Source organism: Dendropsophus ebraccatus, chromosome 3 (assembly GCF_027789765.1).
Source record: "Dendropsophus ebraccatus isolate aDenEbr1 chromosome 3, aDenEbr1.pat, whole genome shotgun sequence".
Classification (NCBI taxonomy): domain Eukaryota; kingdom Metazoa; phylum Chordata; class Amphibia; order Anura; family Hylidae; genus Dendropsophus; species Dendropsophus ebraccatus.
The window spans coordinates 106,338,403-106,362,934 of NC_091456.1; the positions used below are offsets into that span (position 1 = coordinate 106,338,403).

The following is a 24,532-nucleotide window of genomic DNA, read 5'->3' on the forward strand; positions in this document are numbered from 1 at the left end:
TGTACAAACCATACATCTACAGATGCAACCAGCCTCACCCACTTTGCATACTTGTACAGAAACCACTGTTACCACAGACAACACAGCTCTTCTGTGCGGGTAATACTTGACACTTTCAACACAACGTAAAGCGGAGGACGGCGGCAGCAGCAGCAGATCAGCAAACACTGTGGCGGTAAAGACACGGCTCACACTCCCAGCATCCTCTCCACAAACACCGCCCATACCAACAAACCAATCACAAGCGGAGTAAACGTCCCTCCCCCCACTGGGCGGGACTAGATCGCTGATTGGTCGATTCAATAGGCAGAAAAAAACGAACGCGCCCCCTTCCCGCTGCACATGCCCTGTACCTGGACAGAGACTGGAGGAAGCAGGTCCTGGGGCGGGGCTCAGCAAGGTAACCACTGATCCTTAGCGAGCTGACAGCCGCCGTCCTATACGATGCAGCGCGTGTGTGCGGTAACTCCCTGTGTGTGGGCGGGCCGTGTGCTGGTGTGCGGTGTCAGCTCCGTGGGCAGTACGTATGTGGGGTGCGTTTCCGCGCTCGGTGCGGTGATACGGTTACGCAGTCCTTTCTCTGTCTGTGTTTGGTTTCTGTGCTGCGCTCACTGTAGGGAGGAGTGTAGGAGCGGGAGAGCCCGAGTGCAGCCTAGGGGCCTCACCGTGAGCGCTGCACCCAGCAATGTGGGCGCTGTATACTAGTGTACGGGACTGTGGAAGCCGCCACTATTGTCCTGTGTGACAGCATCTTCTTACAGACAGTCACGCGCTCAAACTTTGTGTAAAGGGACAGTGGAGCAGTTGTCCATAGCAGCCAATCAGATTGCTGCTTTCATTCCTTTTTTTTTCATGGCTTCTGAAAATGGAATTTGGTTGCTGTGGGCAACTGCTCCTCTGTCCACTGTCCCTTTACACAGAGAGCAGGTATGCTGTAAGTTCTAGGGTATGCCAACCATGGCCGACTTGCAACTGTTTGTGCCCTGGTGCTTGGTCATATTGGCAGCGGCACTAGGAAAGCTGTTGTCACTCCATGGCTGATCATATATACACATGAGAGTCTTCCAGAGCAACAGACAGTTACTTTCTGAGCACAAGCGTATTCTGGCAAGGATGGCAGTAGTTAGTGATGCCCCTGGCATTGTAATCACCCCCCCCCCAAATGATGCCCCTGGCATTGTAATCACCCCCCCCCCCCCATGATGCCCCTGGCATTGTAATCACACACACCCCCATGATGCCCCTGCCATTGTAATCACACACACCCCCATGATGCCCCTGCCATTGTAATCACACCCCCATGATGCCCCTGGCATTGTAATCACACACACACACACACCCATGATGCCCCTGGCATTGTAATCACACCCCCATGAAGCCCCTGGCATTGTAATCACACCCACCCCCATGATGCCCCTGGCATTGTAATCACACCCCCATGATGCCCCTGGCATTGTAATCACACCCCCATGATGCCCCTGGCATTGTAACCACACCCCCATGATGCCCTTGGCATTGTAATCACACCCCCATGAAGCCCCTGGCATTGTAATCACACACACACCCATGATGCCCCTGGCATTGTAATCACACCCCCATGATGCCCCTGGCATTGTAATCACACACACACACACACCCATGATGCCCCTGGCATTGTAATCACACCCCCATGAAGCCCCTGGCATTGTAATCACACCCACCCCCATGATGCCCCTGGCATTGTAATCACACCCCCATGATGCCCCTGGCATTGTAATCACACCCCCATGATGCCCCTGGCATTGTAACCACACCCCCATGATGCCCTTGGCATTGTAATCACACCCCCATGAAGCCCCTGGCATTGTAATCACACACACACCCATGATGCCCCTGGCATTGTAATCACACCCCCATGAAGCCCCTGGCATTGTAATCACACACACACCCATGATGCCCCTGGCATTGTGATGCCGCTGGCAATGAAATTAATTATTTCCAGTGCCTGGCGGCAATGAGGGGCGATATGGACAAATTGCATTTAGTGGACAGCTGTTCAGTATTTATGGCAAGCTTTAGCTTTGATCCCTGATGTTGCAGCAGTTGTATGTGACATTTAGGGTTTTGTTTGTACTTCCAATTACATGTTCTCTCTTCAGGTATCTGTTCTTATACGAATAACCTAACTTACTTTTTATTTTTTTAAAGGTGTCAGTGACTGAACATCAGGGCCCGTTTATAAATCTAGAAGGTGTGGTATGGATCTTCCCAAATTATGTCCTCTGTACGTGAAAAAATAACGTATGGATAGCCAAGGTGGGTACTTTTCTTAAGTTTGTTGTGTTGTTTGCTTCCTGCAGCAGGATGCTTTCCGTTCTTTAGATCACATTAAGACAGCTTCAATATGGGTTGGTAAGGCAGCTGTCAATTTTACAGTAAGAATAGAATTAAATACCATGAGAACATAGCAGAAGACATTTGACATTTGTTCAGGACTAGATTCTGCTGCATTCTTGGAACCAAGTATATGCTCTGAATGGGTTCTTCAGCTCTGTATATACAAAAGTGGATAGAGGTGAGGTGGGTGGTGTCAATGCTGAGGAATATGTATAGCAGGAATACTCAACAACCTTTAGAGAGTCCACTCACCGGGGTCTGTTGTCAGGTGAAGGTTTGAGCTAAACATCAGTAGTAAAAGTGTTTTGTTACCTTTTCACAAACATTGTTGAACTATTTACATACAGTATTGATGCTTATTAGTGGGAAAACTGGCATTTTTTCTCTCTCTCACCAGCCCTTTGAAATTAGGTAGGTGGGGTGACTGCCATTCGAACAGACTGATGCAAATGCTTATCTGTAATCAGAGTGCGGTACTTGTTCTTCACCAGATTCATTGTGGAAAATGCAGATTCACAAGTATATTTAGAACCAAACATAGTAAAAACACTGACTGCAATTTTTTGTCCAGAATGTAATTGAGTCCCAGTCATTAAACTGAGCCATCTGACCGGCCAGAAGCAGCTGCTGCAAACGTCTGCAGTGAAATTAGGGCTATGTTCACACATGTTGGAGTTTCATTGCAGTACTGCAGCGTTTTCACAAAAATGATGCAGTAACAGTGGATGAGAGCTAACCCTGCCAATCCCACCTGGAGAAAAAAACGAGGCATAAGCAGTATATCCCATGTAAGATAATATTGGTTAAAATCCTTATTGTGGGGCTCACTTCAAAGATAAAAGATGCCTGATCATAATATGTGCGTGGAAATGAAAAGAAATACGTAAATATTTAAATTAAAAAAGTACTTTATTCCATTATCAGCGTTACAGGTAGAGAATACAGTGTGGTGTTACAGGTAGAGAATACAGTGTGCTGTGTGGTGTTACAGGAAGAGAATACAGTGTGCTGTGTGGTGTTACAGGTAGAGAATACAGTGTGCTGTGTGGTATTACAGGTAGAGAATACAGTGTGCTGTGTGGTGTTATAGGTAGAGAATACAGCGTGCTGTGTGGTGTTAGAGGTAGAGAATACAGTGTGCTGTGTGGTGTTACAGGTAGAGAATACATCGTGCTGTGTGGTGTTACAGGTAGAGAATACAGCATGCTGTGTGGTGTTACAGGTAGAGAATACAGCGTGCTGTGTGGTGTTACAGGTAGAGAATACAGCGTGCTGTGTGGTGTTACTGGTAGAGAATACAGCGTGCTGTGTGGTGTTACAGGTAGAGAATACAGCGTGCTGTGTGGTGTTACAGTTAGAGAATACATCGTGCTGTGTGGTGTTACAGTTAGAGAATACATCGTGCTGTGTGGTGTTACAGGTAGAGAATACCGCGTGCTGGGTGGTGTTACAGGTAGAGAATACCGCGTGCTGGGTGGTGTTACAGGTAGAGAATACCGCGTGCTGGGTGGTGTTACAGGTAGAGAATACCGCGTGCTGGGTGGTGTTACAGGTAGAGAATGCAGTGTGCTGTGTGGTGTTACATGTACAGAATACAGTGTGCTGTGTGGTGTTACAGGTAGAGAATACAGCGTGCTGGGTGGTGTTACAGGTAGAGAATGCAGTGTACTGTTACAGGTAGAGAATACAGCATGCTGTGTGCTGTTACAGGTAGAGAATACAGTGTGGTGTTACAGGTAGAGAATACAGCGTGCTGTGTGGTGTTACAGGTAGAGAATACAGTGTGCTGTGTGGTGTTACAGGTAGAGAATACAGTGTGGTGTTACAGGTAGAGAATACAGCATACTGTGTGGTGGTACAGGGAGAGAATACAGCGTGCTGTGTGAGACAACAATGAAATGATAAAGTACTGCAAATAATTCAGTAACACAATGAAACTGCAATGTTTGAACACAGCCTAGATGTTCTGCAAGAGATTTGGGCGGGGAATGGGCAGGGTGGGGAACTGTGATGAACAGCTGAGGGAAAGCATTGCATTCTGGACCCAGTACTGCATTCTGGGAACTGCTCAACTAGGAAGTACATAAACACAATACAGAACAAAACCCCCTGAAACAAATGGATTTTTGGTAGTTTCAAAACTGGGATAGATAGGTAATTAATGATATATGCTTCTGCAGAAGCTTCATTTTTTTTTAACCTCTACCTGGAGTTCCCCTTTAAGCTTTGGAAAAGGAAGCAGGGTCTCTTGCATATCGCAATTGAAAAGCTGTAATTTCCTCTCACTGCTTCCATCAGGTCGAATATAGTTAGATTTTTGCCCTGCAGTTTTACATTTAAATGGCCCAGAATATCAGCTAGAAAAGCAACAATTTCCATGTTGTCTTTGTTACGGAGAAACGTCAAACATTCTTTCACTTTTTCGGTCTTCTGTTTAGCTAAAAATGTCTCCAGCTCATTCCGAATGCTCTAGAAGCATTCTAAGACTTTTTCCTTACTAAGCCATTGCACATTGTTGTGGACAAGTAGACCACTAAATGCAGCATTGACCTCAGAGAGAAAATCTTTAAGCAGACGATGCTGAAGTGCTAAAGAAGCCGGGAGAAAATTAATCAACTTCAAAACATTTTCCATAATATTTGCATATTTTTTTTCCCCAAAATTGTCCCACAAGATAGACTGGTGTAAAATACAGTGATAGGAGATCAAGCTAGGATTGAGTACTTTGAGGAGGGCCACCAGCCCTTTCTCTTTTCCTATCATAGCAGGAGCTCCATTGGTTGCAACTGAAATCACAGAATCCTAGTTGATGTCCCTGTCCTTCAAGGGGTTGGCCACTTTATAGTAAAATAGTTCAGTGTATAGCATTAGTATATACAGTGAGTACACTTACTGACAGCAGCTTCCTGTGTACCTCATAGAGCCAAAATCACACTCCCCTTCTCCAGGCTGGGCTGCCCTGCTCTGTGGTGTTTCTATCCATAAAAAGGTTGATATGAATGAGCATGTGACCATGCCCCGCCCACTGTGTCCACCACTGAGTCTATGTCTATGGTGGACACTGGGGGGCGGGGCATGGTCACATGCTCCTCCATGCGGGCCGTCTTATGGACAGAAACTGAACTTTTTTACTATAAAGTGGCCAACCCCTTTCAGGATTTTTGTTATTGCTTCAAAGATATCTTCCCCTCTTATATGGTCTCCAGTCATGCCAAGCAGATGTTGTGTCATCATAAAACCTTACAAACACCATAAGCTGGGCATTATCAGTGGCATCACAAGATTCATCCACAGCTAAGGGAATACAATCTGCCATTTTAACTTTAAGCTGAAGCTGCGAGAGCAGATCTTCTGAGATTAATTCAGTTCTGCGTGTTGCCGTAGATTCAGATAAGGGAATTTGTTTAATTTTTCCCTGAAATTCTTCTCTCTGTTTGCCTTCGAACATGGTACCTACAACTTCGACCATACATTACTTAAAGGGGTATTCCCCCCAAGAGCTAAATAAATAAAATGCTCCCGAACCTAACTGGTCTTCCTCACCAAGTCCCCCTGAGTATTTTGAGCCGTCTCCCGTCTTTCTAGCTGCTTCCGTTCCTGAGTTACAAGTTTTTTAGGAAGCCAAACTATATCCAATATGGCACCAGCCAGAAAACTACATCTTCCATCATGCAATGCTTACGTCTGATTGGTCCATGATGTAGCAGAGCTGATATCCACTAGATATAGCAGAGTTGAGTGCGTTGCATAGCAGAGTTGAGTTAGTTGAGTGAGGGGGGCCGCAGGTCAAACAGTGATCCATGCGCGCGCACGGGGGGGTGTGGGGGGGGGGGGTGTTTGGGTGCCGCGGGTGAGTTGCAGGGGGAGGCTGGGGGGTCGCGTGTAGTGCAGCTGGTGGGTTGCGAAGTACAATGATCTTATATATCTATATGTAGGAGGGAGGGAAAGAGGGAGAGAGGAGGTTAAGATGAAGGAGAGAGGAGGTGATGGGGGGAGATGGAGGAGGGAGGGAGAGAGGAGGTGAAGGGGGGGGGAGAGATGTGAAGAAGGGAGAGAGGAGGTGATGGGGGGGGAGAGAGGAGGTGATGGGGGGGGTAGAGAGGAGGTGATGGGGGAGATGTAGAAGGGAGGGAGGAGGTGAAGGGGGGGGGAGAGGAGGTGAAGGCTTGGGGGGTAAGGAGGGGGGGGGGGGTGAGACACGGTACAAACTCTCCCAGCGGCTCCGCTGGGAGAGACCGCACAGCTGGCAGGGAGCGGCGGTACCAACCCCTCCCGGATCCCACACAGTTCTGTATAGCTGCCGGCTGCTCTGCTTGGTTGGTTTCCAGGATGCGGGGGGTGCTATGCGGTGTTCAGTGTGATCGATCAGATTGCCCCCCCCCCCTCCGATGCCAAATACATCACCCCCTCTCCCCCTTAAAACCCTGTGTACCCCTCACCAGATCTGCAGCGCCGGGCCGGTTCTCAGCTCACCACGCTCCATCCCGCACAGAACGCAGTGAGCTGCTGAGGGGAGCTGAGAGCCGGCCCGGCGCTGCAGATCTGGTGAGGGGTACACAGGGTTTGAAGGGGGAAAGGGGGTGATGTATTTGGCATCGGAGGGGGGGGATCGGATCGTTTACTGAACACCGCATAGCACCCCCCGCATCCCGGGAACCAACCAAGCAGAGCAGCCGGCGGCGGGGGGGTGCTATACTGAACTGTGTGGGGTCCGGGAGGGGTTGGTACCGCCGCTCCCTGTCAGCTGTCCCGAGGTGCTGCTAGTGAGACGGGCGGGGGTGCCGCGAGTGAGACTGGGCCGGTGCCGAGGTGATTCCCAGAGGGGGGGGGGGGGGGCGGGTGCCGAGATGAGCTGGGGGAGCAGCAACATCAGGGGGCACAGTGTGGGGGCCTCAGGTGAGCTCAGGGGCGAGGGGGCACACAGGTGACCTGCAGGGAGGCAGTCGGGAGACAGCAGCAGCTGTCAGTGTCCTCCCTCACTTCAATAGGCAGGGTTAGAAGCCAGCCCATTGAAGAGATGGAGGACACGTGATGCCGTCTCGGAGGGTGCGGGCCAGGAGCAGGGAGCGTGTCTGGTTGGACTGAGAGCTGATGATTCTATGCAATCCGTGGGGGTGGGGGCACCTAGATAACAGCAAAACTGTGCAGAATCCATAATAATAAATTGATATTGGAAGGATGGAAAGCTATGGGTGGGCAACGTATTAATGCAAAAAATTTTTTGGGGGGAATACCCCTTTAACTTCCTCTGCATCCTAAAATGGTTACTTGTGTTTACCTAAAATCCAAGCAACCCTCCGTGATGCTTCTGTAGTTTTTTTTTTTTTTCCCTGTTGGGATAGAGCTGACAAGCCGTTTTGTAGATGCTTCATATGAAGCAGTCAAGGAAATAATTTTTTTTTTTGCCCGTATCTCCGAATTAAGAGGGTAATTCTGTTCAAAATTTTTATGTTTTGTTTCATAATGTCTTTTTACATTACTACTCTTTATCAGGGCCACTGTATTATTGCATATTAAACACAGTGGCTTTGGTTGAGCTGCATCCGTGAGAATAAAACAGTATTTATTGGTCCATTCAGATTTAAGTTCTTTATTTTCCAAATCTACTTCTTTTTTTTATAGCACTAGCCATGGCTTATTACACATTGCAGGGAGTTGACTATGCTAGCCTGTAATGGACCTCTGGCCTTGCAAGCCACAACTAGGGGTGACAAGGCAAAACTGTCCTGACAACACAGTGCTATGCTGCTGTTTTTTTTGACAACACTGTTCTGAGCCCCGCCCCCTCCTCCTGTCTGATTGGTGCAGGAGACAAGAAGGTGGAACGTCCCTCCTCCTCTACTGCATTAGCTCCAATGGTTGCAGCGTAACTGAGAGGAACCGTTTTCACACCCTCTCCCCTCCCTCCATCCAGCTGTATGGCATTGCGGTGCTGCGGCCGGGGCCACATGATTCTTTGCCCACTCACTGTCAGTGAGCCAGGCATCGGGAAAGGGGAGCAGCGCAGCTCAGTATACAGGTATAATGAGCTGCAGCAGGGGTCTGGACAGCTGGCCTTCGCAGTCCGCCAGTTGAGGACCCCTGATGTAGAGGATAATAGTAATAGTAATCTAATATGTTTTTTTGAAGAGGTGAGTAGAAGCCTGGATTGGGGGGGGGGGGGGGGGGGTGCTGTGGATATAGTGTACCTGGATTTTGTAGAAGCGTAGAAGCGGTTGACACAGTCCCTAATTGGCATCTAATGGGTAAATGAAGGTCTATGGGTTTAGAAAGTTTAGTTTGTAACTGGAATGAAAACTGGCTTATTGATCATACCCAGAGAGTGGGGGTCAATGATTCCTGCTCTGAATGGTCCCCGGTTATAAATGGTGTACCCCAAGGGTCAGTACTGGGCCACCTTCTGTTTAACTTGTTTATTAATAATATTAAGGATGGGATTAATAGCAATGTTTCTATCTTTGCAGTTGACATCATGCTATGTCATACATTACAGTCTATGGAAGTGTTTGGGCCTCCACTTGGCAAATGAGGTTCAGTTTGGATAAATGTAGAGTTATGCACATGGGTACTAATAACCCACATGCATCATATGTCCTAGGGGAAGTTACACTGGGAGAGTCACTGGTATAGAAGGATCTGGGTGTACTGCTAAGGCCACCAAGAAATTGTCATGCATTAGAACAGGCATGGACTTACAGTGGTGCCTTGGATTACGAGCATAATTTGTTACAGGACCGTGCTTGTAATCCAAATCCTCTCTTAAACCAAAGCAAATTCTCCCATAAGAAATCATTGAAATGCAGACAATTGGTTCCACCCCCCCAAAATAACGATTTATTATTCTGAATAAGATGTAGGACAGATGAAACAAGCATTCAGAAACAGCTAAATATGTTATAATATAAGTTACTGTACACTAATTGAGAGGATGGGAAACACGATGGCTGAAAGAGACTGCAGGGAGCATGAAGGAATGAGCAGGGCAGATGTGGGCACATAGATGCAGCGCTCTGTCTGGGGAGAGAGGGGTTACAGCTATGGAGAGAGAACCTCCACAGTCCTGTCCCCTAATGCAAGCCCCAGCCTGAAGTGGATCTGCAATCATTTGAAAGGTGAGGGAGACTTCCTGGGTAAGAGTACAGTGCTGTAGACCCCGCTATGCAGGCCATACCCCTCCCCCACTCTTGCTTCCATCTAGTACAGGGAGCTCTTAAACCAAAACAATGTTCTTAAACCAAGTCACAATTTTGAAAAACTGTGAGCTCTTAAACCAAAACGCTCTTAAACCAAATTACTCTCAAACCAAGGTACCACTGTACAGCTTTAGGCCATGTTCACACTTTGTAAGAACATCGGACGTTATTTGACCTGGCTGTGTCAAGCAAAAGCCTACGTGTGTAATTTTCACACTGCTGATACTATAGTATCGCCGGATACACATTTGGGTGTGCCCGCACTCCAATTAGCCATAGAGCACAATGTGAAGTATGGCCGGGACTCTTACATTACACTGTGAGCACAGGCTATCTTGTACGGCTGCTGTTCATTGAATAGCGGCCGCACAAAATAGACCTGTCAATTATTTTGTGTATACACTACGCCCGTGATTACATGCAATCTAATGTAAAGCCGCAGTGTCATTAAACAATCTTAACAATGGCCACAGTTTAATGAAAAAATACACTGTGTGAACAAGGCCTCATAAAGCTTTGGTGGGGCCTCATCTGGAATATGCTGTTCAGTTCTGAGCACTGATTCATAAAAAGGATGTCCTAGAGCTGGAAAACGTACAAAGGCGGGTAACTAAACTAATAAGGGGAATAGAGCATCTTAGTTATGAGGATATATTAAAAGAATTAAATTTGTTTAGTCTCAAGAAAAGACGTATAAGGGGAGATATGATTAATCTATTTAAATGTATAAATGGCTTCTACAAAAAATATGGGGAAAAGATGTTCAGGTAAAACCCCCTCAAAAGACAAGGGGGCACTGCCTCCGCCTGGAGAAAAAAAGGTTCAATCTCCGGAGGCGACAAGCCTTCTTTACCGTGAGAACAGAGAATCTGTGGAACAGTCTACCCCAGGATCGGATCACAGCAACAACAGTGGAGGGCTTCACTACAGGCTTAGACAAGTTCTTAGACAAAAATAACATAAATGCATATGTGGAGAACCTACCCATCTTACCTCCTCCTTCCCTTCATCCATCTCCTCTTTGGGTGAACTTGATGGACATATGTCTTTCTTCAACAGTACTATGTAATTATAGTGGGAGTTTAGTCATTTTCCAAACAAGGCGACCTCTTATGAGTAGATGTAGATGTGTTGCTTACTGTTACACCACTCACAAAAGTCTGTACACTAAGTTAACTGTGGTAATGAAGCAGTACCTAAGTTTTACCACAAGATGTCACAGCTGCAGGTAGCCAAAGGGTTATTTTTGTTTGTTATTTGTACACCAATGAGGACCTTCTCTTCTTCTCTACCTATCTCTAAACTCTATTCTTCTATGCTTTTCTTCTCCACCACTCTCAGGGGATAGTACACCACCTGTAGGAGGTTGTCACATGGGAAGAGGAAGCATACACCCACTTTAGTGAGTAGTCCTAGTTTGTTAGTTGAGCAGAGAGGATGCAAAACAAGTTAGTCCCTATCGTGGTCTAGCTGGGCCCTGGCTTTGCAAGGTCCCCACTCCAGAGCTACACTCAGTAGTCCTATGGTGCATTTACACAGACAGATTTATCTGACAGATTTTTGAAGCCAAAGCCAGGAATGTATTAGAAAAAAGGAGAAATCTCAGCGTTTCCTTCATGACCTGTTCTTTGTCTATAGTCTGTTCCTGGTTTTGGCTTCAAAAATCTGTCAGATAAATCTGTCTGTGTAAATGCACCATTAGTCTAGTTGTTGAACAGAGCAGACGTATATGGGAGACTTGGACACCTTTTTCTTAATAGTAGCACTTCCACACACTATGCAGTATTAAGCTACTCCAAGGAGAGGATAAGTCAGAGAAAACCCCAACTCACACCAAGAACACATCTAAAGGTGCAGGACAGTATTCTGATAACAAGAGGAACTGATCCGGATAGAGCAAAGTCGGTAGAAGCCTACGTACTCTATCTCGCAGCCCGGGTGTAACCAGGAAATCTTGGCCACTCTGCTCAACCCAGGAAACAAGGTCTGGGGCTTGTCACCCTCTAGGATTGGTCACCCGACACTGGTGGGCAAAAGGTGGTATAGCGACAAAGGTTGAAACACGCGCATAAGTAAACGTCTACTTACAAGTCAACAGTATTCTACTACTTCTAAAGTTCCGGCAGAGCACATTACTACCTGGGTTGGGACTCTCTCGACACACACCTCTCCTCTACTCAGAACCAGTCTAAACTCCTCTCTCACTGTTCTCAGCACAAACTCCTGTCAACTACTCACAGCTCTTCCACCCTAAAGGTTCTCAGTACAGCTCCTGCCTTGTCAAGTCTACTGTCTATTATCCGTTCTTGTACAAAGTATCTCTATAGTAAAGAGGATCTATTTATGCTAACGGGACTCAGTGGTCATTACTCGAGCACCTGCACAGTAGACATCACATCCTTGGGTCATCTCCCCTTTCAGTGGGTGGCGGTACCGATAGTGCAGGTGGGTCACAGCTTCATTACGGACCACTGTGATAAGTACCCGAGGGACCCCCTCACAACCCGGCCATTCACCGACCACAGGGGAAAAGGTATAGCTCGCCTTTCTAAAATAAAATCAAGTGTGCCCACTTGGCACTGGCGTCACGATAATGTACCATCTGGCTGAGCTATATCCCGACCAACCACCACAGTAGTGGCGTCACACCCCACCATCTGGCAAGTGACCAGTCGAGCCTCACAGGAGTTCTACACCACATAGGGGTCTACACAGTTTGCAACAACAAACCTGAATATCATATTAGGGTTTTAACCCCTAGACAACCGTGGGTGTACCTGTATGCCCTGACCTATGAAGTGTGCTCCGGAGAGGAGCGCGCTTCATAGGAGGTGGGGGCCGGCTGCAGTGAACAGCCGGCACCTCACCGTTAATGACAGGCTGCAGCGATCGTGCTGCAGCGTGTCATTAACCCTTAAACGCTGCAGCGTTTAAGTGTAAGTGACAGGGGGAGTCCCCTGTCACTTACCGATCGGGACCCCGGTCTTGATCATTGTAACGGACCGCCGGAGGTCTCACCTGCCACCGCACTGTCCGATCGGCAATCTGCTGACTGAGCCTGCACAAGCAGGCTCAATGAGCAGATCGCCTATCACACTGATCAATGCTATGACTATAGCATAGCAATGATCAGTGTATGAAATCAAACAAATGTATGTGAAAGTTCCCCAAAAAGACATAAAATGTGTAATTAAAAAAAAAAAGTAAAAAACATTATTACACTACCCCAAAGCCCCTCCCCAAATAAACCATATAAAAATAAATAAACATATAATATACCGTAGCGTGCGTAATTGTCCGATCTATTAAAATATAACAAGCGTCATCACTAACAGCAAACGGCGTAAACGAAAAGGGCAAAAAAGTACAGATTACCAATTTTTTTGTTACATTAAATATAAAAAAAGTTAATAAAAAGTGATCAAAATGTCCAATCTTCACAAATATGGTATTAATAAAAACTAGAGGTCATGGCGGAAAAAATGACACCTCATACAGCCCCGTAGGTGGAAAAATAAAACAGTTATGTGTCACAATAGGCCCATTTTATTAATAATTAATTGAAAAAAAAAAAAAAAGGATTTCATAAAAAAAATATATATATATATATATCAGTGTAAACCTGCATAAGGTTGTGTTCTGACTGACCTATAGAATATTGGTATCATGCCACTTTTACCGTATAGTGCATTACGTAGACACAGGAACCCCCCAAACGTTACCATATTGCATTCTTTTTTTTACGATTTCACCTATTTAAATCTTCAGAAATCTTAATTTTGGGGTTCCATCATACTTGTTATGGTAAAATGAAAGATGCCATTACAAAGTACATCCATCCCTGTAACAAACAAGGCCCTGTAGATTGAAAACTGAAAGTGCTAGGGCTCTTAGAAGGGGAGGAGGAAAAAACAAAAACACAAAAATGGAAATTGCGTGGTCCACTGGGTCATTTTGGGGTTAAATAATTTTTCCTGCTAATTTGGGTTTGAGACTAGCAGCTGAGTCCCATCTCCCAAGCTGAGTCCCAACCCAGAAGTGCTGCACACTAATGGTGCGTTTACACAGATTTATCTGACAGATCTTTGAAGCCAAAACCAGGAACAGACTCTAAACAGGTATCAGATCACAAAGGAAAGACTGGGATCTATCCTCTTTTCAAATTCATTTCTGGCTTTGGCTTCCAAAATCTGTCACATAAATCGTTCTGTGTAAACGCACCCTAAATTTTCAATGAAAAGCCAAACACAAAACAAGGGACACAGTCTGATGTTATTGGAGGTGGGGGGCTTAAACTGTAAGATAATATTTTTAAGCTTGAAGTTCAGAAGTCTGGACAGCTGGGTAACGTTCTCTAAAAAGTTAGGTTGGTCACTCTTGGTACATACTGTATACATATATAGTATAGGTGCGTCTGTAAACATACTACCTTTTTTGTTTAGTTCAAGCATACCTCCGCATTAATTGTTACCCAACTGTCCATACAGAACTCTGCTAATTTCTTTAGCTGCCTAGGAAAGATGAGTAAAAAAAAAGTCCCACTTCCTGGTTTAAGAGGGGACCTAGGACGTGATTTCAGCTGCTATAACAGGGTCCTACCTCTGAGTGTTGTGGATGTAAAATGCTTCTCTCGTGTGCCAAGCATAGTCCCCTCTATCTATAATTTCCCACTCAGATTTGCACTACCATTAAAGAGGGAAAACCTGGCCGCCGCCTAAGAGAAGCATACTTTACTTGTGATGTAGAATTCGGGATAGCTATCAGAAGAAAAATAATTTTTTTATACCTATTTGCTGTTCTTTTTTATTTTGTATATATCTTGTCTTATATGGCTTTTATTATTTCCCTTTTTTTTTTTTTCCTCCAAGGGTAGATGTGATGCCAATCCTTTCCTGATGGCCAATGTACTGAAGATTGAAGAAGTACTAGGTAAAATATGATGGAGGAAAATCACTTAACACCTAGACAACCCAGGGTGTACCCGTACGTCCTGGCGTCACCAGGGGAGTTCAGAGGGGGGCCGCGATCCCGGGTGCTTTATACAGCCCAGGAACGTGGCTATTTGCCGATCCCCGTGCCCGCTAATTAGCTTTTTGAATGCAGATGACAAAGTTGACAGCTGCATTTAAAAACAGCTTTTCCCATACCTGGTGGTCTTGTAGGGGGGTATCTAGCCCTAGTACATTCACATATCTGCAGCGGAATGATAACTCCGCTGTGGGTATGTGACCCCAGAGGCCTTCATTATACCAGGATCCGCAGAGGATTTCGCTGCAAACTCGCAGCGTGAAATCCACTGCAGATCCGGTACGTGTGAAGGCACCCTTAAAGAAGAATTTGGGCCTGTGGTGATTTTTTGACCGTGGAGTGTTGGGAAGGAGGAGGATGAAAAAAGTAACATGCTGTCACCTCCCTCGCTCAAGCACTGAAGCTGGTATATGGCAGCACAAGTCCTGGCCTCTTCTGGGTCTGAGTGGGGTTCTGGGAAGTGATGTGCAAGACACGCTCAGCCGGTCGGCTGCCAAGACGGGACCTTGCTAGGGCTGATGACTGGCTGAGCGGGGCTGGTATGTCGTCCCAGGTCACCTTACTTACCAGCAAGCAGCCGGGGTCTGGGGGACAGGAGCTGTGGGATACCGGCATCAGCGCTGGAGCTGGGGAGGTGAGAACATGTTACTTCTTTCATCCTCCCCGGCACTGCCAAAAATCACCCCAGCCTGGAATTCTCCTTTAAATGACTTTAAGGGTGAATGTTATTGGTAAAGAAACCCCTTTAGGGTAGCTTCACACTTAACGGATCTGCAGCGGATTTCACACTGCGAGTTTGCAGCAAATTCGCTGCGGATCCATGTAGTGTGAAGGTCTTTTGGGTTACATATCCACAGCAGAATTTTCATTCCACTGCGGATATGTAAGCTGGCCCCTTTAACCCCCCACCGCCCGCAGCCCCCGGCCCGGGGCATAAATTACCTGCTCGGCGTCGGGGCTGTGTGTGAGACTCCGTCTCCCCTCTCTCCCCATCCCCCATTGGTTCCCTTCAATGCAAATTAAAAAGTACGGTATATGAACAACTAAAAACAGCTGTTTGCAAAACAGCCGGAAAAATTTACATTTTCATTATTTTTGCGGCTTTGGTGAACGTCTGTTTTACGAAAAAGTATGTTGTGTGAACATTGCCTACGAGTGATTTTTGCACATTTTTTTTAAACCTCTCTTGAAGGAATGATCCATACGTTAGTTATTCAAGTATTATTATTATTATTATTATTATTATTATTATTATTATTATTATTATTATTATTATTTAATTATTTTTTAAACAGAGAGAACTAAAAAGATAATCATCACTACTGAAGATCGAAAGCATGAAAAGGCTCTGAAGAGCACAGCGGACAAGAACAAGTCTAGGAGCACTGGTACCCGCATAAAGCGAGCAAGTGACCAGAAAGAGACAACCACTGACAAAAAAGGAACCAGTCCTAAGCAAAGTAAAACAAAAGTGAAAACAAAAGGAAGTGGTAAAGGAAGTAAGACAAAACTGAATAATTCTGGTGCAGCCATCTCTATTGATGCCCTGGAAAATTCTACATCATTTGACAGTGAAGTATCTCCAACAAAACATAGCACTGCACAAAAACCAAAAAGGTCACTGCATAAGAGACCAAATAAAGCATTGGGTGGAGAACAAACAGTCTGTGATGATGTATCTTGTGCTGATGATCGAAAATCTGAAAAAGAGGTTACTTCAAACGTGCCAAAACAACCCTTTGATTATCTCACTGAAGATTCGGATTCTCTGACAGTATCCCCCCCAAAAAAGAGACAGAAAAGGATTATGCCACATTCTGTACCACGCAGATTAGGTAGGAACAGCAAAAGCTATCAAGACGTCAGTACAGATTTACAGACTGAATCCTCAGAAGCTGACACAGAGAAAGGAAATGGCCATAGTGTGGACAGATCATCAAAGCAGCACATGCCAGACTTTGAAGAAGAAAAAGGTAGCATTGTTACATTTTTTAACCCAGCATGTCATATATAAAAATATTACCCATTCCCAGTACATGCACACTTTAGCGAGAAGCAGAGCCCACCTAATCATGCTCCCGCCACAACTGCAGAGACTCTACTTGGTGCCAGTCTCTGCAGTTTTACCTTGTAGATGCCGTGGTCAGTAGTGACTGTGGCACCTTCAGGGTTGATTGGCGGTGAGGTCATAAAAAAGTAAAATAAATAACTACCTTTTCCAATAAAGCCTTTTATTATTCTCAAAAGGTAAAATGATTTCAATTTAAAAATTTCTATTTTTGGTTAATTTGGCTCTAAAAATATGGCACAATTTATCAAAAGGTATGCTAAATAACACAAATAGTACAAATTAATACTACAGCTTATCCAACAAGAACATAATCTTGCACAACTTTGTTGGCAAAAAAACTAAAAAGCTATGGCGATGGAGATATGGAATATGGAGATGCATTAAAGGTTTCATTTTTATTAATTGATTTTACTGTTCAAAATAAGTAAAACATAAAAAGAAATCAGGTACTGTTGTAATTGTAATGACCTGCTAAATAAATATGCCATTTATATCACACATTGAACACCATAAAGAATAAATGAAAAAAAACAATGATGGTATTACAAGCGTTTTCATCTTATCTCCCCAAAAAAGACAGCATCTTATGACTACGTGTGGGGTTCTGTCATACTCGGGAAAAATTGTATAACGTTTTGTATAACAAATTTTTGGGTGCCTGTGCCCATGTGTTCCTTAAAGGGGTAGTGCAGTGCTAAAAAAATTATTCACAGAATAACACACATTACAAAGTTATACAACTTTGTAATGTATATTATGTCTGTGAATCGCCCCCTTCCCACGTCATCAGCTGCTCAGCCGCGATTGGCTGAGCATAACTGTGCTCAGCCAATCGCGGCTGAGCACAGTTGTGACGCGGTGGAGGGGGGGGGGGCAGCGGCAAGGATTCGGCCGTCTGTCCGAAGATGAAGTTTGGCACAAGATGGCGGACGGCCCTCGACACGGATCAGGTAATGTATAATGCACCACACACTTCCGGGTACACGGGCATGGGTGGTGGGACACGGTAAGGGGGCGATTCACAGACATAATATACATTACAAAGTTGTATAACTTTGTAATGTGTGATATTCTGTGAATAATTTTTTAGCGCCGCACTACCCCTTTAAGAAAATGAGAAAATTTGAAGCAAAAATTTTATTTTCATGGCTCAATACATAAAGCTTTTCTCAAACGCATGTAGGGTCCAGATGCTCACTACACTTCTAGAGGAATTCTATCAAGGGTGTAGTTTCCACAATGTGCTTTTACCCTGCAGTAAACATTTAGCATCTGCTGGTGACAAAGTGGGGGAGATTTATCAAAGGGTATAAAATATACACTGGTGTACAATGCCTATAGCAACCAATCACAGCTCAGCTTTCAGCTCTAGTTAAATGAAAGCTCAACTGTGATTGGTCGCTGGGGGCTGTTTACACCAATGTATATTTTAAACCCTTTCATAAATCTGGGCCTGTATGTACTATATATATTTTAAGCTCTGGTTTATTTGCACTCTAAGGCTATGTTGACAAGCTGTATAAAGAATGGCCTTTATTTTGCACTCAAAACAACGGTTGTTGTTTTGAGTATCAAACAATGGGCGTTGTTTTAAGTGCATGTTGCTTTGAAGTCTATGAACAATGGCTGAAAATAACTGACATAATCATTATTTCAACGGCTGTAGCAAACAATGGCCGATTTATCAATACATCGTGTGAACAAGGGCCATTGTTTGCATTGACTTCAATGCAAATCATTTCATTATGAAAAGAACAGCCCTTGTGTAAATTGAAAACGACGTTCTTTTTATAAAAAAAAAAAAAAAATAGTGTGTGAACTTGACCTAAAGCTGGCCAGACACATTAGATAAATGACAGCTGATCATCTGATGTGTATGGTGAATTTCAGGCTAGCCCTGATGGCAAGAGGCTTTTATTGCTCTGTGTGGAAGAGCTAGCAACCTGTCGATCAGTGGGCAAACATTTGTTCATTGGCTGATCAGGACTTTCTGACATGCTGAAAAATCATTGGACACATCTCCCTGTGTAATAGGGGACGTGTGGCCAACAGCTAATCATGCCACGATCAGCACAGTTTACAGAATTCTTTCCGCCGTATTTTAGTGGTAAAGTCAAAGTAGGGAAAATGTTAAATGGTGTTGAAATACAAAATGTGAATAACATTTTGCAGATATCTGGACTTCTGCACAGAAAACACATTTTCAGAAAGAAATTGGAGACCAGAGGGCTTTTGTTAGGTACCTAACTACCATTGTGTTTTTGGGAGGCTGGCTGGGTGACAGGGATCCCCTTCTCTCTGTTTAACCCCTTAGATGTTACAATGGCCATCCATCAGCAGTTGGAAATGGTTTGGGAATACTACCTGTGATGTAGATGTACTATAGATCACTCTCAATTTTACATTGTTTTCTCATTTCATGATCTATATTTTTCTAGTGTTCTCTTCTGAGCTCTCTATGGAAATGAGCTCTCCTGAATCTCCAGCTTTGCCTGCGGTGTCCCCATCACACGATGATACCGAGGAAGATATACAGCTGCCAGTTGTTGTACTGCAGAAAGGTAAGCCACTTGGCTGGAACAACTCTTTCTCTTCTGGCTGCTGTATAGAGGTTGTATTGGAATTAAATCTACACATACACAGTATGGACAACAGTATTTGGCCACCTACAGGATATTTGTCTTTACGTTGTTTGCCCTGCAGTAAAACTGATATGTCATCTATGTTCCTCAAGTCAGTACATTTACAACGACTGACAATTTATATAACTTTAATTTTATTTTACAGCTTTTAAAAAATTTAAAACCTTTTCAAAACAATAAATTTGGTTAAAATGGCTCTATTGTGATCCTTATAATTGCTTTTATTTTTTGGTTTATAGGGCTGTGTGAGGCATTATTTTTTGCGCCATGATCTGTTCTTTCTATCAGTTTCTTCTTTGCATATATGTGACTTTTTAATCTGTTTTTATTAAAAAAAAAATCTGGTTGTGATCTGACCAAAAATCTTCAATTGTGCTTTTTGACGTGTTTTTGCGCTTACGTTGTTAACCGTGCAAGATCAGGAATGCAATAATTTAATAGTTTGGGAGATTCCGCACATGGCAATAGCAAATATGTTTATTTTTTATTTATAAAATAGGAAAATGGCGGTGATTTAAACTATTATTAAGGGATGGGATTTTTTTTATTAATGAGAACTTTTATTGCAAATAACGACTTGTTTCAAAACAACAGCAATTGTTTGCCATTTAAATGACGGCCATTACACTCATGTGTGAACACAGCCTTTTTTATGTTTTCAGCCTTTTTATTCTTTTAACAATAGAGCTGTACGAATAGGACGACTTTGGTGTAGATGAGACTTTTTTGATAACTTTTTATGAATTATTATTAATTGTTTTATTAATTTAATACCAAATATGTTTTTGGTCTAAATTTTAATAAAAAAAAAGGGGGTGACTTCTTCAGTATTGCTTCAGCCTGCTGCAGACAGAATGAGTTCAGATCAGCTCCCTGCAGTCTTGTCATAAGGAGCCGATCTGCACTACTGAATCACCCATGATGTATATAAAGACCTTTAAATGCAGCTGTTAGTTTTAAAAAGCTGCATTTAAATAGTTAAGTGTAAGTTGTGGCCCACATCTGCTGGGAGGCACCATGTGTGGTCAAGTCCTGAGCCCACACAATAAACCCTTGACAGCATGATCACGTACAGTTACATGATTATGTATTAAAGGGTTAGAGATACCAGTTTCACACGTTTTACATATTTCCTCTTCTTGATCTCCATTTTCTTTTCTTGCCTGCTATTGAGATCATTTTATTACCATCTTTTTTCTTTTAATGTAGAACCAGCTGCGATATTACGGGGATCCTTTGTCTGGTGTAAATTTCAGCATTATCCCTACTGGCCATCATTGGTAAGACTATGCATGTGAATGGTTTGGGTTTGCATTATGCTGCATGCTTACTGGAATCGCTAAACACTAATTTTTGTGACAGGTAAAATCTGTGGACTTAAAACACAAGAAGGCATCTGTAATATTTTTGGGGGAGTCCATTTCTGATCCTACAGAAAAAAAGAAAAGGTTAGATACTGATTTTCTTGTTAATAGGAACCTGTCACCTCTTTCATATAACCTGAACCATTAGTCATCAGAGCACACCCTGATGGCTTCTCCCTACCACACAAGCATTGAATGATAGATTTCTTCCTATACCAGTCAGGGAGATATCTATCTGTCAAGGCTGGCAGGGCAGAGAGATGCCAACTAGGATCCCTGGATGACTTGTGATTCAGGTAGCATGAGAAGTTGTTAAAGTGGGGTTTCAGTTTGTAAAAAAAAAAATATATTTTTTACAAACTGAAACTTGCCATTTTCTTTTATTAGGTGTATATAGACAACCAGGAATACCATAGTCCATACTACAATCGCACCCAGACTGGGTGGGTGAAAACAATAACATCTACTTAACTCTCTGGTTTTGCCTTGTCCCCTGGTGTGTGGCTGCTTCCTGGAGATGTGACGTAGCAGGCCCACTCAGCCATTCAGTGGCTGTACTGGTGTCTTGCCTCTGCCACTAAATGACTGAGCAGGCCTGCTATATCACATCTCTAGACCATGAAGCCACACAGCTGGTGAGCGGAGCGGTAATGCCCACTCTCTGGGCATTACCAAAAAAGTGGTTCTGGTCGGAATACCCCTTTAGTTGTGAAATATTGGCATTTCCTTGTTTAGCTGTGGTGGACACTTTTGGAAAAAATGGTTGTTCCACTATAAAAGGGGTCAATATTTGTTGAAGTATATACTTCTATATTGAATGGGTGGGGGGGGGGTAGTCTTAACAGTATTATATTGGCACACACTACCTTTAATTTTAACCATTTTGGTCATGTATACATCTTCACCACGCATCACATTGGTGCAACTGCCAAGAGTTAATTTATTACCACCTCGCCAATCTTCCACTAATTCTGAACACGGACACTTATTACTTGTCCACAGACATACAGGAAAAGTTGTCAATCCCTCTGTGTAGGCAGGGAAAGCAGGACTCTCTCTCTCTGTGAGACCTGAATGTATTTACAAAGCTTTACATAGAAATAACTACAATCATGAAATACATCAGTTATGCATCTCCCCTTCTGTCTTTTCCCAACCACATATGGGACAGAGCAACTGAAATTCTTTTTATAACTTTTTTGAAGTTTGACAGCTGTAACATAATGTGTTTGTTTTCCTTTTATAGTTTTAAAGTTGCATTTCGCTCCATAAAGCATTATGACTGTCCAGAAAAGCAGCAGCTTTTGGTAAGTCAGCAGCCAATATGCATAAAATTCGGGGTGACTATTTTTTTTATCCATTTGCTATTGAAGATGCAACAACAATAATAATAATTCATAGCTATATTCTCCATAAAATAACTAAAAATTTATAAATTTTCCAGAGACCTAGCACAATGCATAATTCAAGGGCTTACACTTTTACATAGGCGGGGATTATTTTTCCTGCACCTGGTGTAGTTTGGCAAAAACATGACACGGCAAGGCACTGAGCAGATGTAAATCATGGTAAATATTCTCTGCCAATTCAGAGCTGACATAGATTCCACACAGCAGCCTCACCAGATCTATTAAGATGCATGGGCTTCTCAAGAAATCCAGGGCAGGGATTTAGTTAGGACCGGCATACACATACGTCGGTCTTGATAAATCCCTCTGATAGTATTTGTAGTCATAACCAGATGTGGGTCCAAAACACAGAAAAAGGTGCAGCTCTTTCCTTTATAGTTTTTCTCTGTCTCTATTCCATTCTATGTTCCAGATCTATTAATCAGAGAAAAAAAATAAAGCACATTATTGTCTCTGACAAATAGCAAGCAATTACAGCTCAGCTTTGTTTCTCAGAGTGGCATGTGATTGGTTGCTATTTGTCAGAGACAGATTAATAAATCTGGGCCTGTGAGTGAACCCAGCCTAATGAGCATGCACCAGAATTGTCATTACTTTAAAAAAAGAAGTGTTTCCTAATAAATAAATAAAAATGTTACACAGTTGATAAGCTTGAAGACGACAAGAGTCCATCAGGTTTATGCTATAACTCTACTTTGTTTAACCAGAGGAAGGCAAAAACCCTGATGAGGGAGACTTCAATTGTCCTATAGTGGAAAGAAAAATTCCCCTCCCTGACTCCATTTACGGCAATTGGAATAAATCCCTGGAGTGCCAGAAGTATAGTAAACCTAGGGAAAAGCATCCAGGCCTCCCTTGAACTTATTTAATGAATCCGCCATGACAATGACATAATGTGGCAGAGAGTTTGTGTTTGTGATGATGGTGAAACCTTCTTTCCACTAGACATAGATGATGGCTGCTTGTCTTGGTTACAGGCCTAGGTGTAAAATGATTACAAGAAAAATTAATTGTAATGTTCTTTTATGCCCATAGGGTATTTGTCGTTCACAATATATATTCAGGGTGCTCTTAAATATGTCCCATTTACCTTGTGTACTTGGTGACATAGATTGGGACACCGTCCTTACAAATAAAAGCACTACGTTCCTCTCTTAGTTGGTAAAAATTGGCCTTCCTGAAGACTAATGTTTTTGTAGCAGCCCTACTAAACATTTTACTGTTAGAACGGATGACAAACTTTTTTTAGTTAAGAATTTTGGTTCAGTTGTTTTTTTTTGTTTTTTTATTGAGGAATTTTTTTAAGAAAATTAACAAGAAAAACCATTCTTACACAATCCAGAGGCAACACATTACAAATGTGGCAACAGAGGCCCCAAACGTGTGTGTATGGGAGGAGGGGAGGGGTCAGACAAACGGGTCCATTGAGTGTTTAGTGGAGATCAATCAACATTGCGGGTGTGATAGGTAAGGGCCGGTAAACAACCACTTCATAGGTGGAGTCTCTATTCAAGATCACAATCTCCATTGCGAAAGAAAGTCCTCAAGTAGTTTGACATTGAGGACTCCCTTTAAAGTCTGTGGCGAGATTTGCAAGTGAGTCATTTGTTTGGATTGCAATTGAACATAATTGGAACAAGACAAATAAACAGTTTAAGAATTCAGGCTACAAACTATAACCTTGGCATGAAGTGCAGTCCGTAATACAAATAAGTTCTAGTAAAGAATTTCACCTGGATTCTGGTAGATGTATAGCAGGTGCAGTAGCATTAAAGTACCTTCTATAAGATTATCTAACTTTACTTCTGAGGGTCTGTCCTTATGACTTGGTCCCTTTTTAGGGCAGCTTTATACACAACAGATTGTAGCAAAAATCTTGCTGCAATCCGTTGCAATCCAAGATCCTGTCAGTTCCTATGTGAATACATACTTGCAGCAGATCTTTCAAACCAATGCGAGTATGTAAATCACCCATGCCCAGTCCTCAATCCGGCTTGCTGCACAGGGTCCCGGCTTCCTGCTCTCCTAGCCAATCCTAGCCACTGATTGGCTGGGCGGGAGATCAGGAAGCCGAGACCCGGTGCAGCAAGCCAGATGAAGGATGGGTATGTATGTGCAGGCAGCATGTGGATTAAGGGGTCGGGTGATTTACATCCTCGCAGCGGTCTTAAAGATTTGCTGCAACTATGTATTCACACAGGAACTGACAGGACCTTGGATTGCAAGGCATCTCGCTGCAAAACTCGCTGCGCACTTTCTACTGCCATCCATTGTGTGTGAAGCTAAACAGTTTTCCCACTATAGTCAGTTTGAGCATATTAATTAAAGGTGTATGGTGGGAAAACTGCCTTAGGGTAGCTTCACACACACCGTATCGCAGCTGATTTTTTTTCTGTGGATCCTGTACGTGTGAATGCACCCTGAAAGCGATTGTACCATCAGGTAAGTT

At 43.6% G+C, this 24,532-nt stretch overlaps 1 protein-coding gene across 6 annotated transcripts in view; it reads left to right on the forward strand.

The window, feature by feature from the left end:
• The first annotated feature begins 237 nt into the window (after positions 1 to 237).
• The window catches only part of PWWP3A (PWWP domain containing 3A, DNA repair factor), a 35,627-nt gene continuing 11,332 nt past the window's right edge, over positions 238 to 24,532 (forward strand). Inside the window, exons 1-8 of one of the 6 annotated variants that reach the window (XM_069962430.1) lie at positions 238 to 400; positions 2,188 to 2,295; positions 14,443 to 14,498; positions 15,893 to 16,570; positions 19,107 to 19,229; positions 20,520 to 20,590; positions 20,673 to 20,758; positions 21,921 to 21,981. In XM_069962430.1, the coding sequence (XP_069818531.1) occupies positions 14,465 to 14,498; positions 15,893 to 16,570; positions 19,107 to 19,229; positions 20,520 to 20,590; positions 20,673 to 20,758; positions 21,921 to 21,981 (1,053 nt within the window). In that variant the 5' untranslated portion in view covers positions 238 to 400; positions 2,188 to 2,295; positions 14,443 to 14,464. Of the gene's footprint in view, positions 401 to 441; positions 551 to 2,187; positions 2,296 to 14,437; positions 14,499 to 15,892; positions 16,571 to 19,106; positions 19,230 to 20,519; positions 20,591 to 20,672; positions 20,759 to 21,920; positions 21,982 to 24,532 lie in introns of those variants that run through there. The other 5 variants (XM_069962428.1, XM_069962433.1, XM_069962429.1 and 2 more) reach the window with 5 other exon arrangements.